Genomic DNA, 22,231 nt, shown 5'->3' with positions numbered 1-22,231 from the left:
GGGATCTGGTTAGCTCGAGTTACCTTGTTTCTCTAGTTGTGTCTGGAGGCCACTGTGGAAAGTACAGCTGGGTGGTCAGGTCAGTAGGGTGAGAGAAGACCTCTTGTTTCCACTATTTCTAGTAGACATAGGTCCTAGGCTGGAGATACAGATATCTTTTCTCTGAGGGTCCTTCTAAGATCTTGCTCTTCATTATGAGTGTATGGGTGACAGCAGAAAGATATTCACCTATCCATCGAGTTCAGCTTAATTCCCTCGTGCTGCCTAGCAATGCATCTGAGCTGGATCTAAAAGTCTGAAAAAGGCAGCGCTGCCTTCAGAGGTTGAGTGGTACGTGCAGGCACTTCAGAGTCCTGCCACTGACTGCAGGGCTGCTTGGGAAATAGCACCGAGTTAATCCTGAACCTCGGTTTAAAGGTCAGCTATAGGATCAAATGAAATCCTGTGTGGCAGCAGTGAGATGTTTTCCTTTATATTCCCCTTCTGTCGTTTATGTAAACACCCTTCTTTCCAACTGGCATAAAGGGCCCCTGTAAGAATAGCAGCTAAAGAACAGCGGTGTTGCTGCATTTGCCTGGAAGTGCTTCAGCTGTGATTCAAACAGGCTTTCTTTCCATCACGTTAAGTTGCTGCGGATGGGAGGCGAAGGGGTGACCGAACTCATCTGATTGTAGATTCTCTTTTGTTCGGTTCCCCTCTTCCTCCCACTTAAGCACGCTGTAAGTGTAGCCACTTAGAGGGGAACCTGCCTGCCTGTCAGTTCCAGGCACAGAAGCTCACTGTGATTGCAATTACAATTTCCAGCTTGTCCAGAAATGCCAGAAATCAGGCTGTCCTTGAGAACTCTGCATACTGCGTGCAGGCCCAGAGAGTGATCAGCCTCTACATAAGCTGGGAGTCTGATCACTCCTGAAGGTTAACTGCTTTTAGTCCTTTGAAGATTAACTGTTTGAAGGACACGTTCACTGCTGTTTCCAATAGAAGCAGTCATTCTCTTAAATATTTACTTCAGTAATTTCTCCTTCCATAGCATGCATTTGTCTGTGGGGGTGTGTGTTTGCTTTCCGTATGCAGGAGCATGTGTCAGTACGGAGAAAAGATGAAGTCTAAGCACAGACAGACAAGCTAGGCTATTTGGAAACAGTCCTGCTGGTGTAACGCTGTAGCTGAGACATACACTGAGGGAAGGAGAGTAGTGAGGACTTGACTAGTGAGGTCTTGCTGCCCGGAGAGCTGTGGGTACCCTGTCCTAGAGATGTTCAAGGCCAGGTTGGATGTGCTCTGGGCAGCCTGAGCTGCTGGAAGCAGCCCTGCCCTTGGCATTGGGGTTGGACCAGCGTGGTCTCAGAGGTCCTTCCAGCCTTAGTTGTTCTGTGATTCAATTACTTGGAAATCCTGCACAAGTTGGGAATATCTGGGAACGGAGAAAGTAAGTGTTAGTTTAGTTTGTTCTCCAGAAAACAGTTGTAGATTAAATTAAGCTATTAAAACTTGTCATTAAATGTTAGTAGTAGTACTGGTTACAGAGGGCATGTGTGTGAAGGAAATAATGCTTTGTACCAATCCATTAAACTTCATTTTCGTAGGTAAGAGGTACACAGCAACGTGGTTGATAACTGTTGATTTTGCTTTGAAGTGTATTTTTGAGCAGCTGCTGAAATAGGAAGACAGGTATTTGCATAGCTGCATGTTACAAAGATCAGGAGAGGAAAGCTTTGGTTGCAAAGCACTTCAAAATTAAACAAGCAAGGGGTGGGAGTGTGAGAAGAAAAAAAAAAAAGGCAAACAAAAAGACCCACACAAGTCCTTTAAAAGCCAATTACACTTAAATGAATGCAAAATGGCCTTCCTGAAACATAAGCAAAGCACTTGGGAGCACCGGAATTCTTTGCAGAACCTTCCTGACATTGTCACATATTAAGTACAGGAGAAAAAAACGATGGCAAAACTTGGTGAAATGGCAAATTATTGAATAGCATGATATGTTATGAGGAGAAACTGATTCAGATAGCCAACTTTATAGTAGGCTTTGGCACTGAGAATTGGGTAATTAATGCTGACTTGAGACGAAATGAAACTGTAAGTGTTGAAGGAGCTTTGCGGTGCTTTGCATTTGTTCTTTGTGCCACTTGCTCACATTAGCAATATAGGATAGGAGCAAGGTAATGTTTGAGTTTCTGAAGTGCAGTGCTTATGCTGGAACTTTATCACGCTGATTTAAAAAAAAGTGGAATTAAGAATCGGGTTTTTATGAGCCCTCTGCTAGTAAAAAATGTGTCATTTCTCCCAGCAAGCCATCAGTAGCTCAAGGTTAACAGTGGTCCTAATGAGGTTGTTGGAAAGATGAATAAGAAATAACCTGATATTTAAGTTGTAGGAGCTGGCTGTAAAACTGTACGTATATGCAGGCTAATCATTTTTTAAGTATGCTTGCTTGTGGCTTACCTCAGTGCCAAATGGGCAGGCTGCTACCCATCGGATTCCTCGTGAGTACCGGTGCTGAGGCTGTACATGGGCAGTAGCACAGGCTGCAGTGCCCAGATCAGCAGCAGAGCACAAACTGAGTGAGAGCAGAGGGTCCTGGAGCATCAGTGCGCTGTATTTATCGTGTTTGTTTTTGTACTGCTAGAGTGCCGAGTCAGCTTTAAGCTGAGGGAGAGCAAGGGTGTGAGGGGTTGAAATGAAGGAATTAATAAAAAATAATAATTAAAAAAAAAAAAAGGACAGCTTTACGCACACAAATACCCGTTTGTTTTTGTTATTACTAGAAATGTAAGGCTGGGGATGTGCAGGCTTGTAAGAGCCAAACTTGAAGTATAGCTGTGGAAATAAGTTTTGTCTTAAAATCTACCAAGGAAATGTAGTTTGGAATATTCTTCTCTTATCGTTTTGTTGTACAATTGTTTTCCCTCCTCAGTGCTGATCCTGCCAACTCTGATACATCAGCAACTGTCACGAGCGTACAGAAATGAAATAATTAACATCTGTTCATATTAATATTCCACACATGATATACAGATGGTAGTCGGCTGTCCCTATCACTGCTTGTCACGTAGTTGCATGAAATAAGAAAGGGAAATCTGGTGCATGACTGGGTTGTTGATGATCTTGGTAATATTCTGCCAGTGCCTTCTAGGCTTAAGTACAATAACCAGGATAAACAGAGACGGAGCTGAGGTCGCGACGTGACTGTCAGATCACAGAGCAGTAATTGCTGGTTGGAAATGCTTGGTCCTCTGATATTGAAACTACACTTCCAAAAATAAAAAGATTTTACACAGCAATATTTTCTATATTAACTTTGGTGTTGCTGCTTATTGCAGTATATGTCATTGCTTGGCCCTGGTAAGATCAGAAACCCTTTGTGCTGTGTAACCATGGTGAGCTTGTCCCTGCCCTGAGAAACTTCCTATCAAGATAGACACAACATATTAAGGACAGAGGAATTATTTATTTCTCATCTTCCCTTCACAGATGGGACTCTGTGAATTGCAAGATAAATTTCACCGTCTCTGAAGCAAATTCATTATTGGTTATTATTATGTTTCAAAATCACATTCTGCTTTTAAATGTTTACTTAGAAAAGCAGGTATTGTATTGTGGAGGGGGGGAAAGCTGTTTTCTCTAATTAGTCACTGTAAACGTGTCTGTAATGCTCTTTTCAAAACACCTCTTGTTATCACTCCGTGCTTGCCAGCAAGTCAGGCATTTCAAAGAAATGGGACTACAAATTAAGGACAAAAGAGAAATTTGGTGTTCTTCCCTTAGTTATGTCTAAGGTAATTACAGTTGTTTCGTGAAGGATTCTGCTTTATAAAGAAGTTACTAGCTGAGTAGATAAATCAGCATTGTATCACTGTGAAATAGTAGACCAGGGCTTACTGTTTATTAATGCTTTGCTAGGAAATGATTTTACAGTGTTTGAGGAAATAATCACTAGGATTTTTCAGCTGTGTTAACAGATGGCATCTGTATTCAGTTTGCTCAATCCTAGCTTCAGAAGTGTTGGTGAGTGACTTGCATAGGGACATTCTATGGTATGGAACAGTATGGATGCTATGGTTGGAAATGGCTGAGGTGTAGTCAAGCTACTGTTGATCCCAGTGGTAATGAGAGACTTGGAGAGCAGAGGGTTTTGTTGAACGGGGACCAACTGAGGGCACTTTGCCAGGTGTCCAGGGCTGAGTGGGGTAACACCAGAGGGTACCATGCTGGGTCTCACTGGGAGTGTTCCCTGGGGTTGAGGATGCGTTTTCTATCTGTGCAGTGCTGTTTGTTTGGGTTCAGTGCCGTGAGATGCATGTGCATATAAAAGCAGAACTGCATTCTCTGAATGTTTCTTGAAACCAAGCAGAACACTTTGTTTCTAAATGAGCCCTTGTTGGTTTGGATGAGTGACTAGAGTACCTGCAGGAAACTAAGTCATCGGGGAAGTTACGGAAGTAATCCAAGTGTTTGGAGAAAGGTTGGGAAGAAATAGCACTTGAAACGGGGAAAGAATGTGAGTTTCTTTGCTGAATTTTTTCTTGGCAGAATTTTTAGTGTTTTTTGAGTAAAATGTACTGAAAACTGTGCGTGTTAAACAAAATCCTAGTCAAATTCAAACTGGATTATTGAACCTTTATTTTGTGTGTGTGTGGTTGGGCTGTGTACAGTGGGAAGAAGGAGTGGGAGCACTGGGGAATTCTAACTGAGGATAAGCTGGGAAACGTTTTGCAGTAGTAGGTCATAAATGAAGACCTGAGTGCAGAGTGGGAGATGCTTCTGGTCCCTCTGCAACTAGTCCTCTGTTATCAGGTGAGAGCACAGTTGCCTTCTTGACAGTGATGTCACTCTGGTGAGAACATAGATGTGAGTGAATCTGTAGGCTATTGATGTTGATGTTTACATGAAGGCTCAGCAAGCTCTCGGTGTCCTGAAGCTCCACAAAGTGTTTGAGAGCACATTGTGTCGCAGTGACATGTTCCACTGAGCTGGTGCAATCAGAGCAAGAGGCAGCCCTGCGGCTCGATATGGATGTACCTGTAGGACTGCAGACATGTGGCAGCTTTGGATGATGTTGTGATTCAGCGATGCCAACTCTGAGAGAAAAAAGAAGCCTCAACAATGAACCTAACAGTCCATTTAAATCTTTTTTGTTTAGACATTATCTTCCTTTTTCAGCACTTGAGTCCTGAGTGCGATGCTCTTCTGCATCTGAATGACAGACAAGGGAAACATGGAATTGAAGAGTCTATTTTCAACTGTAAAATGTGATAAATGAGCTACCTGGGCTATGGGTAAAATGTATCTTTGATTAAAACAACTCTTCCTGTTGATAGTACACTTGATGGAATGAGGTTTCAATCTGATGCTATCCCTTTAAATGGATCCTGAAGAAGAAAGGAGCTTTGTGTGTGATTATCAAGTCAAGCTTTTCAGGGATACTAGAAAATTTTAAAGCAGTGTCCTAAGACCCTTCAGAAATGGGAGAGAGCTTGATATTTATATATTTTTTTTCTCATCACTCCTTGAGACCTCACCATCACTCATCAAAAATCAAAGCAATAACTCCCTTCTTTTGGAAGAAATCTGCTGCTAGGGCTGAAAATGTTTATAAGCTGGTCAGTGCTGAGGATGATCTACTCTCCAAGTGAGGCTGAAATGATTATTTTCCAGTGTTTTTAAAACTTTTTTTTTTGCGATTACATTAAAATAGGAGAAAGCAAAATTCTCTTCACAGAATAAAATGCATCAGAATGATGAGGTATCTTCACATGTGATCAGCAAGGGGGGATTGCCAGTTTGAAATCTGCTGTTACTTCTCTTGATTGCTTTCCATGGAAATGTTTACATAGAGGTTTGCTGTGGTTTCTCAGCTCCTATGAACTCATGGCTGCCTATGCGTAAAGCAGAACTGAAAGCAGGTAAGAGTTTACACTCGAATCCTCAGAATCAAATGTTTTCAGGCAAGGTTGGCAGGAAGGCTGGTGAGAGTTGTCTTCTGGCTGGACGTTTGATGGGAAGTGTTTATGTCACTTGTTGTGCATAAAGAGCTCTGTTCCTTTAGGCTTCAGATTACTCCTCAGCTGTCTTAACACAGGCTCTGATGAATTGGGAGACTTAATTGGTAGCAAGGCAGCTGGGAGAAGTCAGAAGCATATGGTATGTGGGTATAACAAAATGCATCTCCCACTCCATCAAACATTCATCTGCGTGCTTAACTCTGAGCACTTGTGCTTTGCTGGAAGCAGTGTAGTTGGCCATGCCCTCAGTTTTGGCAGGACGAGAGTCACCCTACTACTTAGTTTTCAAAAATATTTATGGAGCCAGTTTGCTTCTGTGAGTAGGTGAATGTATCTGTTGCTACAAGCATATATATTCCTATGTGAGTAGGACATTCTGCTTTTCTAGGGTGGACAGAGCATGTTTGACCATTGGTCCATAATTATCACCTTCAGAAGGAGAGCTTTAAGATCACTGAATTGTGCTACTTAAGAGTATTTGGAGGAAAGTGGGGCATCTCTCTCACAGACTTCAATCACGCTGGGATATTTGCATGCATTTGAACTCAACATGAACAATGCAGGCTGAGCCTCCGGTGCTGAGTCAATAAGACTGCATAGCCTCTGCTGCATGCAGGTGCTGTGGCTGCAACTGCACTGGGAAATGCAGCACGTTTCAAGATGTGCCACTCCATAGGAATAAATCTCACCATTGAAGTGCTTGTACTCCAGTCTGAGTACGTAGTGACTCTGCTCCCTAACAAAGGTATCTCTGTCAAGCTCCTTGTTGGAAACTGAGCTTGAAAACTTTCTAAGTGTCAATTCCTCCAGTACCCAAAACCAACCAGTCAAAACCTGTAGTCTCTTGAACCATAATAGTTTGCCCTAGCTCGGAGGAAGCACATCTCAAAAGACTCATACTGTTACATTCTCTATTTGTTCATACGTAGCTTCTTTAACACAGCTTCCCAAAGCAAAGCAAGCACTGGGGGATGTCTCAGGGAGACAGTGGATAGACATGAGAAGGGCCTTGATTCACAGCTCGTTCTGTGCCTGCCAAGCAGTGTGAGGGTAGGCTTTGGCCCTGATTGTGTGCTGTTGGGTTTCTGTGCAACATTTGTAGATGTAACTGTGCCTGTTGGAGGTACCGATCATGTTTTTGTGCTTGGACTATGGGTGTGGATATGTAGAAGGGTTTGTTTGTTTAATACACTTTTTCATTTGCTTCCAAGTCCAGCTTCTCCAGTGAGAAGTTAAGAGAATTTGTTGTATGTGACCTCTGTGTTATCACGGTCTCTGAGGACAGCACGGTGCCAGAAACATGTTTCACTGCAGGCAGTGCTACTGCACTCTTGAGCCAAACTGAAGCATGCATCTCGGCCCTGCACTAGTAACCTCACTGCCAAACCTGCTCTTGAAGCATTCAAGTACTGTTAACTGCATCATCTAGCAGTAAAACAGGTTATATAAGCTGTCATCAGGTCCCAAATAAGACTTCTGCCTGGTAGTGCTGTTTAGCCATTAGAAGCAGGTGCATTACCGAGCAGTTCCTGGAAAAATAGTCGCAGTAACTGATGATGGCATTTGTCCCTCTGCTTGCTGCTGTTCCGGCATAGGACTCAGATAGCCTTTGCTGGTTCCTGTTGCTGCATCTCTGTTTGGTGTCAGAAATGGCTGAGATGCTTCTAAAGAAGGTTTGCGGAGAGGATCTGCCTGAATGGTGAGGGGCAAACACTGGGGGTTGTACGTAGAGTCGTGCTGTAAAGCAGTTGAAAACAGTGTCTGGTATAGAAAGGCACAGGGGAAGTAAACCAGCGAGTATCCCTGTCATGCAGTAAACGTAGGCATCTGCAGTTTTGAATGTCTTGAGCTGTCTCTCAACTTAAATGTTTGTGCAGACTGCATCTGCTAAGCTGGCTGTAACCTGCGGAGTCTGTAAGGCCAAGTAGACAATATGTATTGAGAGCAAGTTGAGTTTGTCCGACATGCAATCCAGACAGGTTTTTGTCCTAGCCATTAGGAGTATTGTAAAATGAATGAAAAAAGCAGTGTATTTACAGTAGTATCTCTTCTGTTAGCATGGCACAGTTTGTGATTTCAGAAAAATGCCTAAGACACTAAGAATTAAGCTGTTGGTAGTTGCTCTGAACAACGATGAGAAAAAACAGGGCGTTGTTGTTCTTCAGTTTCTTTTGATTTGTTGGGGTATGTATTGGCAAGAACAGTTAGAAGGCTAGGAAACCACTTAGCCTTTGGCCCTGCTTACCAGACTCTCAGGTGTGTGTGCTCATCTAGAGCAGTAAAATGTGCTCTCAGCTTGCTGTGCTTGGGGCAGCGGGCCAGTGTGACTTCAATGGAATGGGGAGCATGTTTCTCTTGCACTGGCTCAGCATGTGTAGGATTGCTGTGGCACTGGAAGATAGCTCTGGAACTGTTCTGTGAGTGTTAGTGGTACTGCGGTGCACCTTCTCACAGTCTTAAGAATTGTTCTGAGAATTTCTCTTTCTTCCTCATCACAGACAGCTCAAACAGAAATCTTGCTTTAGTTGGATTTTCTTTTCAAGGAAGAGCGCTCAAATTATAACTTCAAACTTGGCTGCAGCGTGGAGGGTGGATGAAGAAAAACAGCTTTAGCTGTGATTTTCAAAGCTATCTGAGGAATGAAGGTGACTCAGGTGACCTGTGAGAAGGGAGCGGCTAATTCCTTTCATCATCTGTGTTGACAGATGCTTTTAGCCAAGATGGAGCTACATATGTATCTGTACCCTGGTGGCCAGCTCTACCTGTCTAAGCATATTTTGGCTGGTCTGTTGATGGGTGTTCTGAAGGTTCTACTTCTGGCCTCTGTCTCTTAGCAATTTCACCTCCTCAGACCTTTGTAGAGGAATCAGTCACAGGGCTGGTGGTGGCTCTCCGGGGCCTACATACACTTACCTTTCTTGTTGGCTGCTGTACTGCGTCAGTGAACGTGCGTGCCAGAAGGGTCAGTGTACAGCATGAAAAAAACAGTGTGCCTGTACTTGGTTAGTGCAGGGTTGTAAATCTAAATCAGGTGCTGAGCTTAATGCATGTGGTGGAGATCATTTAAACACGTGAAAAAGGAACAGAAGGAAGCAATGACCTACAGGGTGTGTGATTTCTTGGTTATAAATACCCTCTCTGGGCAATACAGTACTGAGCTGAACATGATGCTCCATGAAAGTCAACTGTGTGCTCTGTGGTGAGGCTGTGTCAGCACAGCAATGGTCCTGCTGAGCTCCCTGCCATATCAAGGCCTTTATGTGTTCCTCTTCCCCTCGGATACATTAACACTGTGAACAGAATATGCATTCTTAGTCTTAGTGTGAAGTAACTTATTTGATTTCTCGTAGTACCAAGCCTCAGCTGGTTAAGTCTTGCTATGGACTGCGAAATGTGCCTTACAGGTAAGGGCAGGCTGAGCTCCTCAGCCGCTGCTTGCATCCAAGCTGGCTGGCCTATAGCTGCCCTGTGTCTGCCTGTCATGTGTTGCTGTGGTAATTTATATTGCTGTCACTTCTTAGGTATTAACAGACACCAGGAAGAGATCTGATTTGGCTGAGGAGTTCCTCAGCGATAAGACTTAGTGCTCCTGCAGATAGATGGAGTGCCTGGCGTCCATCCTTTGAGAGCTGTCCCCTCAGCTGTCATTTCTCAGGTGCTGATGTGAGCATGTGGTGTTACAAAGACTGTGATTCCTCCAGGAAAGATTCAGTATCTTTATTACTTTTCTCTCTTCTCCCCTTTTTGTTTCAGCCTGCAAGTGTTGTTTTTTGTTTGTTTTTTTTTTTCTTGTCTGGAGAGAACGGTAAAGTGATTTGATGCTCAATTCTCTCTTCTGCTCTAGAGTTCCTATGGAACTGGATAGTAGGTTGTATTTTTCTGACCTGCAGTTTCTTCTCATTTAAATTGAGATGTTAAGTACGATTTTTGAAGTCATTGTACTGATGAGCAGTGAGGCAAGATCTGCAGATGCAAGGCTACCAGAAGATATGGGACACTACAGCCTAATTCCCGAAGGTGCCGGCATCACGTGGTCAGGTCTCTCAGTTATGTGCCTTACGTTGCGAAATTGAAGTACAAACCACACTGCTAAGTGTGGAAGTGCCATGGATGTTGTGGCTGTAAGGTCTACAGTGTCCAAGTTGATTTTAAAAAGGAAACTCTCTACTTTCTGAACTTTTTTTTAACGTTACAAAGTGATAATGTTTCTGTTGCTTGTCTGTTCTGTCTGCTTAGACTTCAGAAGAATGTCTTTTGCTTTGTTTATTCTGTGCTGGATAGACATAACCCTGAATCTGGTTCTCCTGTAGATGGTAGCGTAATAAAAATGACAATACTTTTACTAATGAGGATAAATATGTGAAGCCAGGATTGATGCTGAATTAATATTAGTAACTTAGGTCAATAACGAAGGCTTCTCCACTCTGTTGTGGCTCTTACTTCATTGCAAAGCAGCCCTTAATACTATATTAACAATATTTTTTCTGGTAGCGTTGCCCAAAAGCTACTGGAAAAGTATATGCTTCCTGTAACATCAGGATGAGACAAATGACACTGCATGCTTTTGCTATTGTACAGAAGTGTCTTTCCTTTGAACTCAGTCTTATAGATGGCAAGTAACTGGAGACTAACGGAGCACATGCTTCAAATCTTTCCATCTGGTCCCTCAGTAAGCAAAAACAAGATATTGTTTGTGTTCTAATCAGTCCTCGTTACAAAGCAAAGTACTCCCACTGCAAGTTCTGGAAAAGCTCTTAACTTCACTTGCTAAGAGGGAGGGCAACAAGTGCTATCTCCCTATGCATCTGCAGGGAAAAATGGAGTGGTGTATAAATAAAGGGGAAGAAAATGAAACCAAGTAATTTTTGCTCTCCAAAAATTGATAATGCATCAGTCAACATAAATTTATTCTGGTGGCCTTCACTGACATTTTCTGATGACAGCAGAGGAGAGTAAAAATACTTCAAAGAAACGCCGCTCATATTATTTGAATGAGAGAGAACTACATTTTAATTGGAGCAAATGTTCTTAAATGATGATTCCTTATCTCACTTAGGTTGGAATCTCCCTCAGAGCCCCTCCTCCAGTCATCTCATCTGGTAGCCCCTGTGGATTTACAGATTTTTTTTTTCACATAAGTTTCAGAAAGAAGAAAGGGGGAGATAGTCCCCCTAATGGAGGCCATCTGTTCTTTTCTTGTTTGGGGGGAGGGGAACCTACAATTAGAGTCTAGTTCTTTGATTTTGACAAAAAAAAAAAGGGAAAGAAAGGGAAGTATTATGCAAATAGTCTGCAATTTGGTTTCAAGCATTCTTTGTACTATGATGAGCCATTTCCTTTAGTACAAGCTCTGCCTACTTGCCAGGACTTTTTCCCCTTAACACAGGGAAGAGAAAAAAAAACAAAGACTTAAGGGATGCTATGTTCCTCTGGTGCCAAATTTTTCTTATCATTTCTTTCTTTCAGTCTTTCTTTGGCACTATTAAAGCTGTTACATTGTCAGCAGAACGTCGGATAGGTTTTCTGCAGAAAGAGAACCAAAATAGCTTTACAAAGCTGCAGCTTCATCTTACTTTTCATTGTTCCATTGCCATGATGGAGTGGTCTTGAAATGAAGGCCTCAGCTCAGTGAATGGGGGAGAGAAGCTTTCTCTTTGCGTTTTTTGAGTGCCAGTCACTTGTGATGACAGCATTACCTGTGCAAACAGATGTGCAGGTGTGTGTTCTTTTTTTTTGGACGGAGTTCTTGTGCTGTTTGTCTGGCATTTTTGGGCTGCATACTATAGCCAACATTGAGTATTTCTGGTTAGGTATAATGCTTAAGCCTGTAAAATACCAAGCATAAGATTTCTGATTCATAAACCATAGTAGCGCAGCTTGATCAAAGATGATACCAGAGCAGACTTGAACTGGGGGCTTTGCTATAGGTGAGTGGTGCAGTTTGGTTGCCTATCAGATGGAAAAATACATTCAAGAAACAAAGAAGGTTTTGTTTCTATTTTATGAAGAGACCTTTTGGAGTAAATGTGTCACCAAATGTCTTTGGTTCTGGGTCTGTGTAACAGGATGGGAACGTAAGGCAGTGCAGGATTTCTGTTGTGAGCCTTCACAGCATCTGTGTTGGATGGTCTGACCTCATTACATCTAACATCACACTGAATTTTGCCAGTCCTTAGGCATACTGGAGTAACTGGGTCACTTCTTTTGTTTCAGGAAGCCCTCATCATGGCCAGCATGGATCACCCACACCTGGTGAGACTCCTGGGCGTCTGCTTGAGCCCGACCATCCAGCTCGTCACTCAGCTGATGCCTCATGGCTGCCTGCTGGATTATGTTCATGAACATAAGGACAATATTGGCTCCCAGCTTCTGCTAAACTGGTGTGTCCAAATAGCAAAGGTATGTAGTTGATGCTGGGTTTTTTTTTTCCATTTCTATGACTAATAGTAGGATTGCTTCTTCTTGTGTGTGCATGTTTGTTTTCAGGAAGATTGGGCAGTCTTAGTAATATGTACTGTGTTGTCTGCCTTTGCATCTTCTGGATTATTCATTAATATGGAAAGCAATGTTTTTCTTGGCTGTTGTTCCATCCCAGTGGTAAAAGGGGACGTTTGAGGGAAAAAGGGTGAGGGAAGAAGCTCCTGGTATGGTTTCTGGGGCACAGAAAGATTTTTCAGCCTCTTCTGATGTTGATTGCTCATAGGTATCAATTTGAAGTGATTGTGTTTTCAACCTTGCTGAAGTTGCATTGCCAGTTAAATTCAGATATGCCATCAGTTGTCTGCCTCCCATGCCACCTAGAAGTTAATTACTTGCTGCATGTCAGCCCTTTGGTAACCTCTGTGGTTCTGCTGCTCCAGACCTATCACAACAGCTGAGGCTGGAGGGTCTTCTCACTTGCCTTTGTAGAATAGAAAAGCCTCAGGTTGGACCCTGCGTTGCCTGTTGTGGTGTAATGCTCTAAGCCTTCCAGGGGAGTTTTAGGAGCAAGAATTAAGCCCTTACTGTGCTGTTACGGGCTGCTTCAGCTGAGGTGGAGAAGCAGAACCAGTCATGAAACCAATCCCAGTGTGATCTTTGCACTGTGGTTGTATGTTGTTATCTATGTTTAGATTGTCAGTGCTATAGTCAGAAGTTACTGACAAGAAGTTGCAAAAGGTGATGGGATCTGGGAGTGTAGAAGGCCATGATTTTTATCAGTTTAAAAGGATCTTCTGTGCACCCAGATTTGAGTACAGTGGTGCTACAGTGAATGAGAATCTGGAACCCGCTTGTAATTAAGAATTACTTAATAAGTAGATTTCACAAGATTATTTTCATGAGAATTGCTTGTTCCGCATGAATGTATGCTACATGTTGCTCTGGGATATTAAATCTGTGACCTTAAGTGGATTTGCAACAGTATGCATTAAGGAATCTTAAATCAAGTTGAACTTCAATATTGGAGAGGAACCTGGAGATTGAGCAGTTTTGTTGGGCAGAATGGCAGCCATGCTGTAAACTGCTTTTAAATACTTGGTTTTTTATAAAAGGAAGAAAAAAGAGCAAGAAGTTTATCTAGCTCTAGATTCTGATTCCTAGTTTTGTTCAGGTAGAATAAAGAGTTTGAGGTTCATCATCGATAGGGATTATTATTTTTTTTACATCCCTTGTCAAATTGGTCTGCAGATGACAGTAAAAGAAATGATCATAGTGTTTGATAGAGGGATTGAGGTTTAGATATAGTCTGCAGCTGACTTGTAAACCTTTCAGAGTTTGGCTGAGGAGAAGGGAGGGAGTAATTCAGGAAGAAAGAAACCAACTGAGGTAACTTAATAGAAGCGAAAATACAACGCACATTCTGATATGCAGCATTTTGTAGGTGTGTTTTACTTACGATTCTGCTGTACTGTAGTGATAAAGCAGCCAGTTACACAGTGTATTGGAACACAGTGATGGGAGGAATTGCCTGTGTCTGACTTGCAAAAGCAGATCTAGGGCTGTTACTAGAACAAGGAAGGTAGAGGGAGAGAATTCATATTCCTGTTTGAGTCCTCTCTTGCAGCAGAACCTCCTTCCCATCTGTTTTCCACTCTTGATTGATAATGACCATTATTGTTTATTTCAAAACATTTACCCTGTGCTGTATGTGAAAAGATAATCCACCTTCTATTTGTGGATGTGTATGTCTATTGACTGATTGCTCTAGAAGCTGTGCATATTTTTCTCTGGGCTTGATTTGGACAGCTGATCAGTGAAGCGGAGTTGCCCTACTCCGTAGCAGTGGCTGGGAGGGCTGGTGGAAGGCATTCCTTGGCTCTAAACTGTTTAGTCTTATGAACAGCTTCAGTACAGTCTTCCACAAATGTCTGCCTGCTGATTGTCTTGATCTGTGTGTGATGTGGGAGGAAGAGATGAAATACAGCAGTTATTTGAGTTCTGAGATGATGGGTAACTAGAGAGTACGAAGAAATGAGTTCACGTGCCTAATAGCAATTGATGGAGTGTCAGGAAGAGAAGCTGATGCTGTGTAGTTAAAGGGGGCCTGTTCTGGGGAAAAGCTCAGTGAGGTTCTGGTAGCTCACTGAATTGGTGAGATACAGGTTTGAAGGTTGGACTACTTGATGGATAGAGAAATGATTGGATGGTCTCAACTTAGGAGGACTACTGCCAATGGTTCTGTGTCCAACTGGAAGCTGGTCACGATCTAGATAAGATGTTAGGAGTTGTATTATTCAGTAGTGAGGTGCTGGAGCAGGTTGCCCCGTGAGACTGCTGGGTGGGATCCTGGGCAGCCTGTTCTAGTGAATGGCAACACTGCCCATGGCAAGGGAAGCTGGATCTGGATGATCTTTAATGTCTTATCCAACCTAAGTCATTCTGTGACTATCTAGAGCTCAGCACAGTGACTGTAGTCTTGAACGAGCGCTCACGTGTCAGTACCTATGGCAGAGTTGTTAGCACTGGACTGTCATAGTTTGATTTTGCTTTTCTTTTTCCCCTTGGTTTCTTAATAAATGTCCCTTGTCTATTTTTACTGTGCTGGTCGGTACTGGGCATGAAGAGAATCAGCACCTGTCACGCGGGATGTTCTGCACTTTGCTGCTTTTGCATGCATCTCAGTGGTATTTGGTAGGAAAGGTTCATTAGCGCTGACAGGGTCACTCCTTGCGGACCGTGGTGCATTCGTATTGCAAAAAGTAGACTCAAAGAATTAAAATATTCCTTTGTCTTTATTTTCCTTTTTGCTGACCCTAAGTTACAGTTGGTGGTGAAAATCTTCCTCAACTTTAGGCGGAGGTTGAATGTGATTATTATATAGGAACCTTTCAGTGAAGGGAGGAAAGTGGTAGCAATGTGCACAGAATGTTTCACAGAACTCTCTGCATTGCACTGCACTTTCTGATGGGAGATTGTAATTTGAGTAGGGGCTACAGGACATGCACTAAAAGCTTTTTCAGAAGTGATGGGGAAAACGATCTTTGAGATCACCAGGCAAGGATTCCCTTTATCTCACGAAGTGGAGCAATGGGGAGTAGTAATGTTTGTTTTCCACTCATCTATCACATTTAGCAGTGACTAGGAATCAGTCTGCAGCCTGCAAATAGGGAAGATTCAATTTGCCTACAGATAGAGCAGTCTATAGGATGAATGCGAAAGGTGGCACTTACGATGATCCCAATCTGCTGCTCACCAAGAGAAAGGCCTGTGTGTCCCATGTTCGTGTATCCACTGTGATGACATCCTGTCCTCCATCACATGGCTTGAAAATGCATCTGCATTTCGCTTTTCTAGGCTTGTGGGAGCAATTGGTTGCATCTTCCTGCAAGCTGCCTCAAATGAGATTAGTGATGTAATAGGAAGCAAAAGATTAGGTATCTCCCTGACGTACCTCCTGGTATCTGTCCTTGGTTATACAAACCTCTACATTTCCTCATTTTATGGTGGGAATTTTCCTCATCCGAGAGTAGGACTGAAGGAGTTGGAAAAGCCTTGGATCTGAGGTTCAGATTGGTTTTGGTGAATCATTTAAAATCAAGTTGCTGCTGCAGTACAGTTCCTCCCTGCTGCGCGCTTCTCCATCTGCCAGTGTGCAGACTTTTATTTATTGAAGCCATTGCTTCAGAGTTCACTTGTTCTGCCAGACTGTTCATTTCCATATGTCTCTCATTCTGTAAAACTAGATGCAAAAATTGGTTAGGTGCTGTGCTTGGTTGCCAAACTGCATATGGCTGTGGAGATCGTTTCTGAAGGTTGACGACAGGGCAGTCCTTAAGTATTATCTACTGGCAATTGAGAAGAAAGCTTGGATGGTTTTTCTTCTTGTTTATCCAGATTTTGGTGAATTTATTCTGACTTAGATTATTGCAGGGTAATTTTGCTCTCTTTCCAGGAGCTTTAGCTTCTTACGTTATGGATGAAAGTTAAAAAATAGAGTAGCATATTCTGCATAAATCACGGTTGTTAGACAGCAGCTGTGTTTAGGGGGGTTCTTGCCTTCTGCTTTGCAGATGCACAAGACGTCTCCTTGTGTTTTGCTTGCTTGGGTAGTATCTTGTTTAGGAATTGCACGTTTAACCTTGGAGCTCAGGCTTTGGCAGAGCTAAGCTCAGTGACTTTACGTGGAGTTTGACATCCAGGAAAGAAATTATCTTTGCATATCACAATGCTCCCTAGAGCTGGGGGTAAGATTGACTATTTTGGTGGCCTTAAGTGTAGAACGATGGAGTAGCAGCCATTGTGTTGACTGATTGAGAGTCTGATTGAGAGCTGATTGAGGATCTAATCTCATAAGACCAGCGAATTCTCAACAGATACACTGGATGGCAAGGTTAGCTGGTGCCCCTGGTTCAGTCACATCTTCTCTGGGCACCCAGACATAGTTTTGGTGTTCTGAACTGTTGTAATTTATTCACATCATTTCAGAATGATAATGAGGTAAAGCAAAGGTAGGTTGGCACAGTGGAATGTAATGGCAAGGAAATCAAGTACTCAGATTATTTTTTTATACCTTTTCAATATAGAAGGATTTTCAAATGACTTTAGCCAAAGCACTGCATCAGTTGTCCAGGTATACAGGAAAACAGTTTGAAAACACCGTAGGAAAGAAAAAGGGAGAGTTGTATGATGCTTCTGAGGGGAAGTGCAGGTGTGTGTCTTTGTGTCTGGTGCATGTTATTCCAGAACGTTTGTACTCGTTGCTCTCTTCATGGAGTTACTGCCAGCAGTGCAGATCTGCTGCTGGGAGCCTACAGGAGCCATCCACACACAGGCTCTTGCGGAGCTGTCACACCACCTCTTTCTGCCATTGTTTCTCTCCCCCTTTAGCCAGGTCACATTACAGACCTCCACGGCCTTCTGCTTTCCTCCTGGCAAGAAGGATAGCCTGTCTGCTCCTGAAGCCTATTTCCACGCTAGGCTTTTTAGAAGGACGTATTTTATTATTGCCCAGGGCAGTGCTCCTCAGCTGGATGTAAATTTGCAAGCTGTGTGAAATTCAAAGGCTCTATGCTGATTTATGCAATTGAGAAGCTGACCCAGAAGCTGGTACAGCGCTCACCTCACATCCGACATGAAACTAGTTCTGCTCCACAGGGTGAGAGAGGCTCTGAACAGGGGAGGGCCGGAGGCAGAGGAGGTCCACTTGGCTGCAGCATGAAGAGCAGAGCGTTTTTTCTCCATCACAACGTGATGGATGAAGACTGACTTGCTAGAGACAGCTTTTGTTATTCTCCTGCAGATGGGGTAGACGGAAGATAGACAGATAGACAGAAGCCATGTGAAGTGAGAGGCGGCAGGGATGCCTGGACAGGTTGGAAAGAGGTGGAGGATAGTGGCTGTAGTTCAAGGTCCTTCTTCTTCATTAAGGAAGCCTCCCCTACAGCTCAGCGGCGATTCCATCACCGAGTGAACACAGAGCTTAATGGCAGTCATCTATCAGCTGTCTGCATTTTAAGCTTCAAGATGACTCTATTCCCAGAGCTCTGTGCCATGACAAGGCTAATTGTTTAATTATAATGCTATACCAACCACTCCTGATGTGCTCACACTGGCAAGGACTGGGGCTAAGGGCTGTGATAATTATCACTGCAAGCAAGTCCATTAGCATAAATGTAGTTTACTAATGGGGCTGCTCAGTTAAGAAGTGCCATGTATAGGAGAGTAGGATCTAAACCAAGGGCTATGAAATTAAAGCCATATTGAAACAAGATGTTACTTGCATGGAAGACCAAACTGAAAACAGGTGGGGAAAGTGTTACTTTACTCTTCTGAATTCCTTAGAGCAGTTTTCTCTCCTTATTCCTATTCGCTGTGACTTTTCAGTGCTTTTTTGGAAAGTTTGGGTGCCCACGTGTGGCAGCTTGAAATTAAGGACAATTCTTCAGATGTTCTTAAGAGCTGGCCCTGAATGAGGGAGTGCCACCAAGGCTCAGAGGGGGGAATTAGGCAACCCTGCTGGTGTGCAGGACCTTTGCTTGGTACCATGCTAGGTGGCCTACCTACGGTTCATACAAAGTTGAGAAACCTTTGTGACAAAATTTAGATGGGCCTTTACATAGATATTCTGAATCCTCTAACTAACTCTTAGAAGGTGGGTGACAGGTTGCTTTCCTTCTGTGGTCAACTGGAATGCTTTGGGGTTTTGTGTGAGGCTGAGGAAGTTCCAGTCCTTGGTGAAAGGCATGGCATGAACATTAGGGTCCTTGTATGTGACCCACCATGCTCAGATTGATGTGGGCGCGTTGTTGGCAGCTGATCCAAGACGTGGGATCAGGGCGGGCAGCTCTCCCTGTGGCTCCTTCACGTTCTTTCTGGGAATAGTTCACCTAATAAATCAGGGAATTGGATTCCATTGAAAATAATTACAGCATCTCTACGTTTTAATTGTATGTTTTATTGGCCAGCACAATATTCCTCCTTTTCCCACATGGTTATGTACATATTTAAGGAGAATTTCCTGCAGTTTCATCCCTCCCCAGTTTTTGACTTGTCATTTAATTTGTTATATTGAACGGTTTTTAAACCATTTTAGTCACTTGTAAAATATTTTCTACCACATCTGCTTGCTGGTAGGACGAGTTCGTGGTGAAAAGCCTTAAGATAAAGGAGTGCACAACAAAATTCACTAACTTAAAGGCAGAGCATGTTTTCTTCCTTGCTTTCATTCCCTTCTTTCTCCCTCCACCTCATACTATCTGCTCACCAACCTCACTATTGCTCTTTGCTTTTTGTTTTTCTGTTTCTCCTGTTTCTACAGTTTTGTGTCAGTCTCTTTTTTTTCCTCACTTCTTTAGTGCCACCATTTCTGCCTCCTTCTCTGGCTGCCTAGCTCCCTTTAGCTGGTAGCCCCTCAGTGCTCAGAAACCAGTACAGGAGCATCGTGTCTGCCACGAGTTCCATCACTTCCTGTCTTTTTACAAGGTTTGGAGAGGACCTTGATTTCTTTGTAGTAAGAACTTCCACAGTAAAAACTTTTGGGTTTTAATACCAGCTAATTGATGACTAGCTTGGTTATTTGAGTCTGGAAGGGCTGGTTATTTGAGTCTGGAAGGTTGTACTGGAACCATGGAAGTAAAAATGTGACATGCATGAAAATCAGAGGTATTTTTTTGCAGGTGTGTGCTTGGACCTCTGGTTTTCTACAGCCATACTACCTACTGTAATAAAGTTGATACGATGTTATTTGGGGTTTTATAGTTGTGTGTGCATGTATGTATGTATATTTATTTGGTCTTTAGCTCTAGAGATAGCTGGGTTGGGTGGAATGACTCAACCTCTGAAGGTGACTGAGTCTCTGTAGTGACTACAGCGGGTGCCTAGAAGACACGCGTAGGCTAACCTTGCAGTTCTCTGACAGCTTAATTTAAGGGGGAGAAATGTCGGAGGGTGGGGATAACGACAAGAACGCTCGGGGAGTGTGGGATAAAGCAGGTAGTGGAGCACTAAGCTTACTGCTAACACAAGGGCTGTTGAAGTTCTTTTCTGCTGTGTTGGTGAGCTGTGCCTTGCTGTACTGCGTAGGGTCCTGTGAGGAGGGATTCTGTCTTGATTTTAGTCCAGGAAGGTTTTTTAAGGAGTTGCAGTCATCCTTTCTCTAGTTCTAATCTGACTCATTGATGACTTCCTTCTCCCTTAGAATTCCCATGTTCCCAAAAGCCCTTCCACAATTCATGGTTGTTAGAAAAACAGCCGTTTACAAATCGCATCAGCCATTGCAGAGGCACAGAAACGGGCAATTTATTGTACAGAGATAGACAATTTATTGTTTCATTAAATGAAACGTACACTTAGCACCGACGTTTATAGGGTCTCTGATATCGGGGGCCTGACAGCTGCAGGCTATGAAAGCCCAGAAGCTTTGCCTGCACAGACCAGTGCTCTCGTCAAGTACACTCGGCTCCACTGGGAAAAGACAAGTGCCATTAGATTTTTTCCTAGCAGTCCCCAACAGATTGGCTTGGGAAAGCATTATTGAAAACCACTCCTAAATCACTTTCAAGATATTATAGGAGCACCTACTAGGGTCTGTCAGGATTTCCATTATAAACCCATATTTTTTAGGTTTATAACTCGACCATAAAATTCTTCTCTGCACTGTGACTTGGCATAAAATGTCTCAGCCCAAGGCATTTATTTTCTTACTATTATTTTAAAAATATATGAATTTGGCTATTTTTAAGTTGCTGGAGTTGAGAAACCAAAGCTGGGTCTTTTTCTCTACGTACCCATAAATTAAAAAGTATTTTTTCCCCTAGTAAGCAACTTTCTTTCAGTATTGCACTTCATAGGGTAAATTATCCTGTTTGGATAACTACAAAAAATGGATGGCTAAGGCATTTATGTTCAAAGTCAAGACGCGCCCTCCCCCTTTTTATCAAGTGGCGTAGCACATGTGCCCACAGAAATGGTAACCCGTTCCTCAAGCTGCTAAAGAGCCTTCAGGAAACTCCACGAGGCCATCTGGAGAAGGCTATGGGACTCTGAAGTGTGTGTCCACATTTGAATAAAGCCTAGTAGTCATGAGTTTTGAAGTTCTCCTTTGCAAGCCAGTGCTGGGGCATAAATCCAGCAGCCTTTGTACAAGGAGGAGCTGGTGTGTTGAATGGGAAGGGAGAGGTTCTCTGAAGAAGCCATTCCATGCGAGGGCTGCATTCCAGAAACGTGCAGTCAAGCAGATGCTCTTAGCAGTAGAGCTCCTGTCCATGTCAGAAGCTTACATGTGCATTAAGAAAATGGAGCTGCCTGCTGACCAAATGGCATCTGGCAGAAATGGTGGACTGAGGCCTGTTGTCTTCCTGCCCAGTGGGACTCGCTGTGTCAGAGCCTCATCAAGTGCAGGAATAGCCATCACTTGATACCCTTTAACAATACCCTGCTAAGGCACGTCTTAAGCCATAAATGTGTCCCAGTGATAGATCTTAGGCTCCTTCCATCCCAAGGTTACGTGGAAGCCCTGGAGGAGGACGTGGCCCCTGGGACACGCAGCGAGCAGAGCAGCAGCATTGCGCAGCACTCAGCTCTACTGGTGTGCACAGGGCTGGCAGAGCTGGAAGAACACATCCCTGGGGTGCTGCGTGATCTGTGGGTGTCTCTGTGCAGTGCAGAAGGCCAAGGTTGGTCTTTTTATTGAAATGTGAGAGGGGAGGAGGGCATTGCCAAGCAGCTGCTGGGCAGGCTTTCGGGTGCTGTGCCAACCCTCAAACCCACAGGGTCATCTGGCAGTCAGGTGTCATTAGTCAACACTCACCCTTTTTCCCACTTCCCATCTGTTGCTGTCTAGCCTGTTTGTGCAGATTAGCTCTCAGTATGCAGCAGTTCTCGCTCTTGTGGGGTTTTCTTTCTTCGCCCTGTGACACTCATGGTTCCTCAGATTTTCCCTTGTCTGCACACCAGACTAAAATCCATGCTGCTTCTGTTTTTGTTTACTAGAAGTCTGTGTTAGCAAGGAATCACGGCAGATCGTATTCCTTGCTGTGCATGATTTAAATGTGCAGCCCTGCAGCGCTCTGCTGTCTTCTGGTAGAAAATGGGGGTATGCGTACCCCATCTAGGAAAGCTATTTTTTGTTTTGGAAATGTTTTGACCAGCATTTTCTAGGAGCCTATGTGTGTTATTAAAATGCAACACGTAGGGAATTTGGTTTTGTGTTTTTGTTCAAGTTTCCTTGCTCTTTATGATGAGTTTAGTCACTTAGGGTCTTCTCTGCAGCGCTGTTTGCCCTGTCAGTACTCATAAACAACTGCAAA

At 43.3% G+C, this 22,231-nt stretch overlaps 1 protein-coding gene across 6 annotated transcripts in view; it reads left to right on the top strand.

Moving 5' to 3' along the window:
- ERBB4 (erb-b2 receptor tyrosine kinase 4) overlaps positions 1–22,231 on the top strand; it is a 504,768-nt gene that overhangs the window by 407,395 nt on the left and 75,142 nt on the right. For all 6 annotated transcript variants that reach the window (XM_048954014.1, XM_048954011.1, XM_048954009.1 and 3 more), the window contains one exon: positions 12,219–12,404. In XM_048954014.1, the coding sequence (XP_048809971.1) occupies positions 12,219–12,404 (186 nt within the window). The remainder of the gene's footprint in view (positions 1–12,218; positions 12,405–22,231) is intronic.

Source organism: Lagopus muta, chromosome 8, assembly GCF_023343835.1.
Source record: "Lagopus muta isolate bLagMut1 chromosome 8, bLagMut1 primary, whole genome shotgun sequence".
Taxonomy (NCBI): Eukaryota; Metazoa; Chordata; class Aves; order Galliformes; family Phasianidae; genus Lagopus; species Lagopus muta.
Note: the sequence above shows the minus strand (reverse complement) of the source record. Positions and strands in the feature narration are given on the sequence as shown.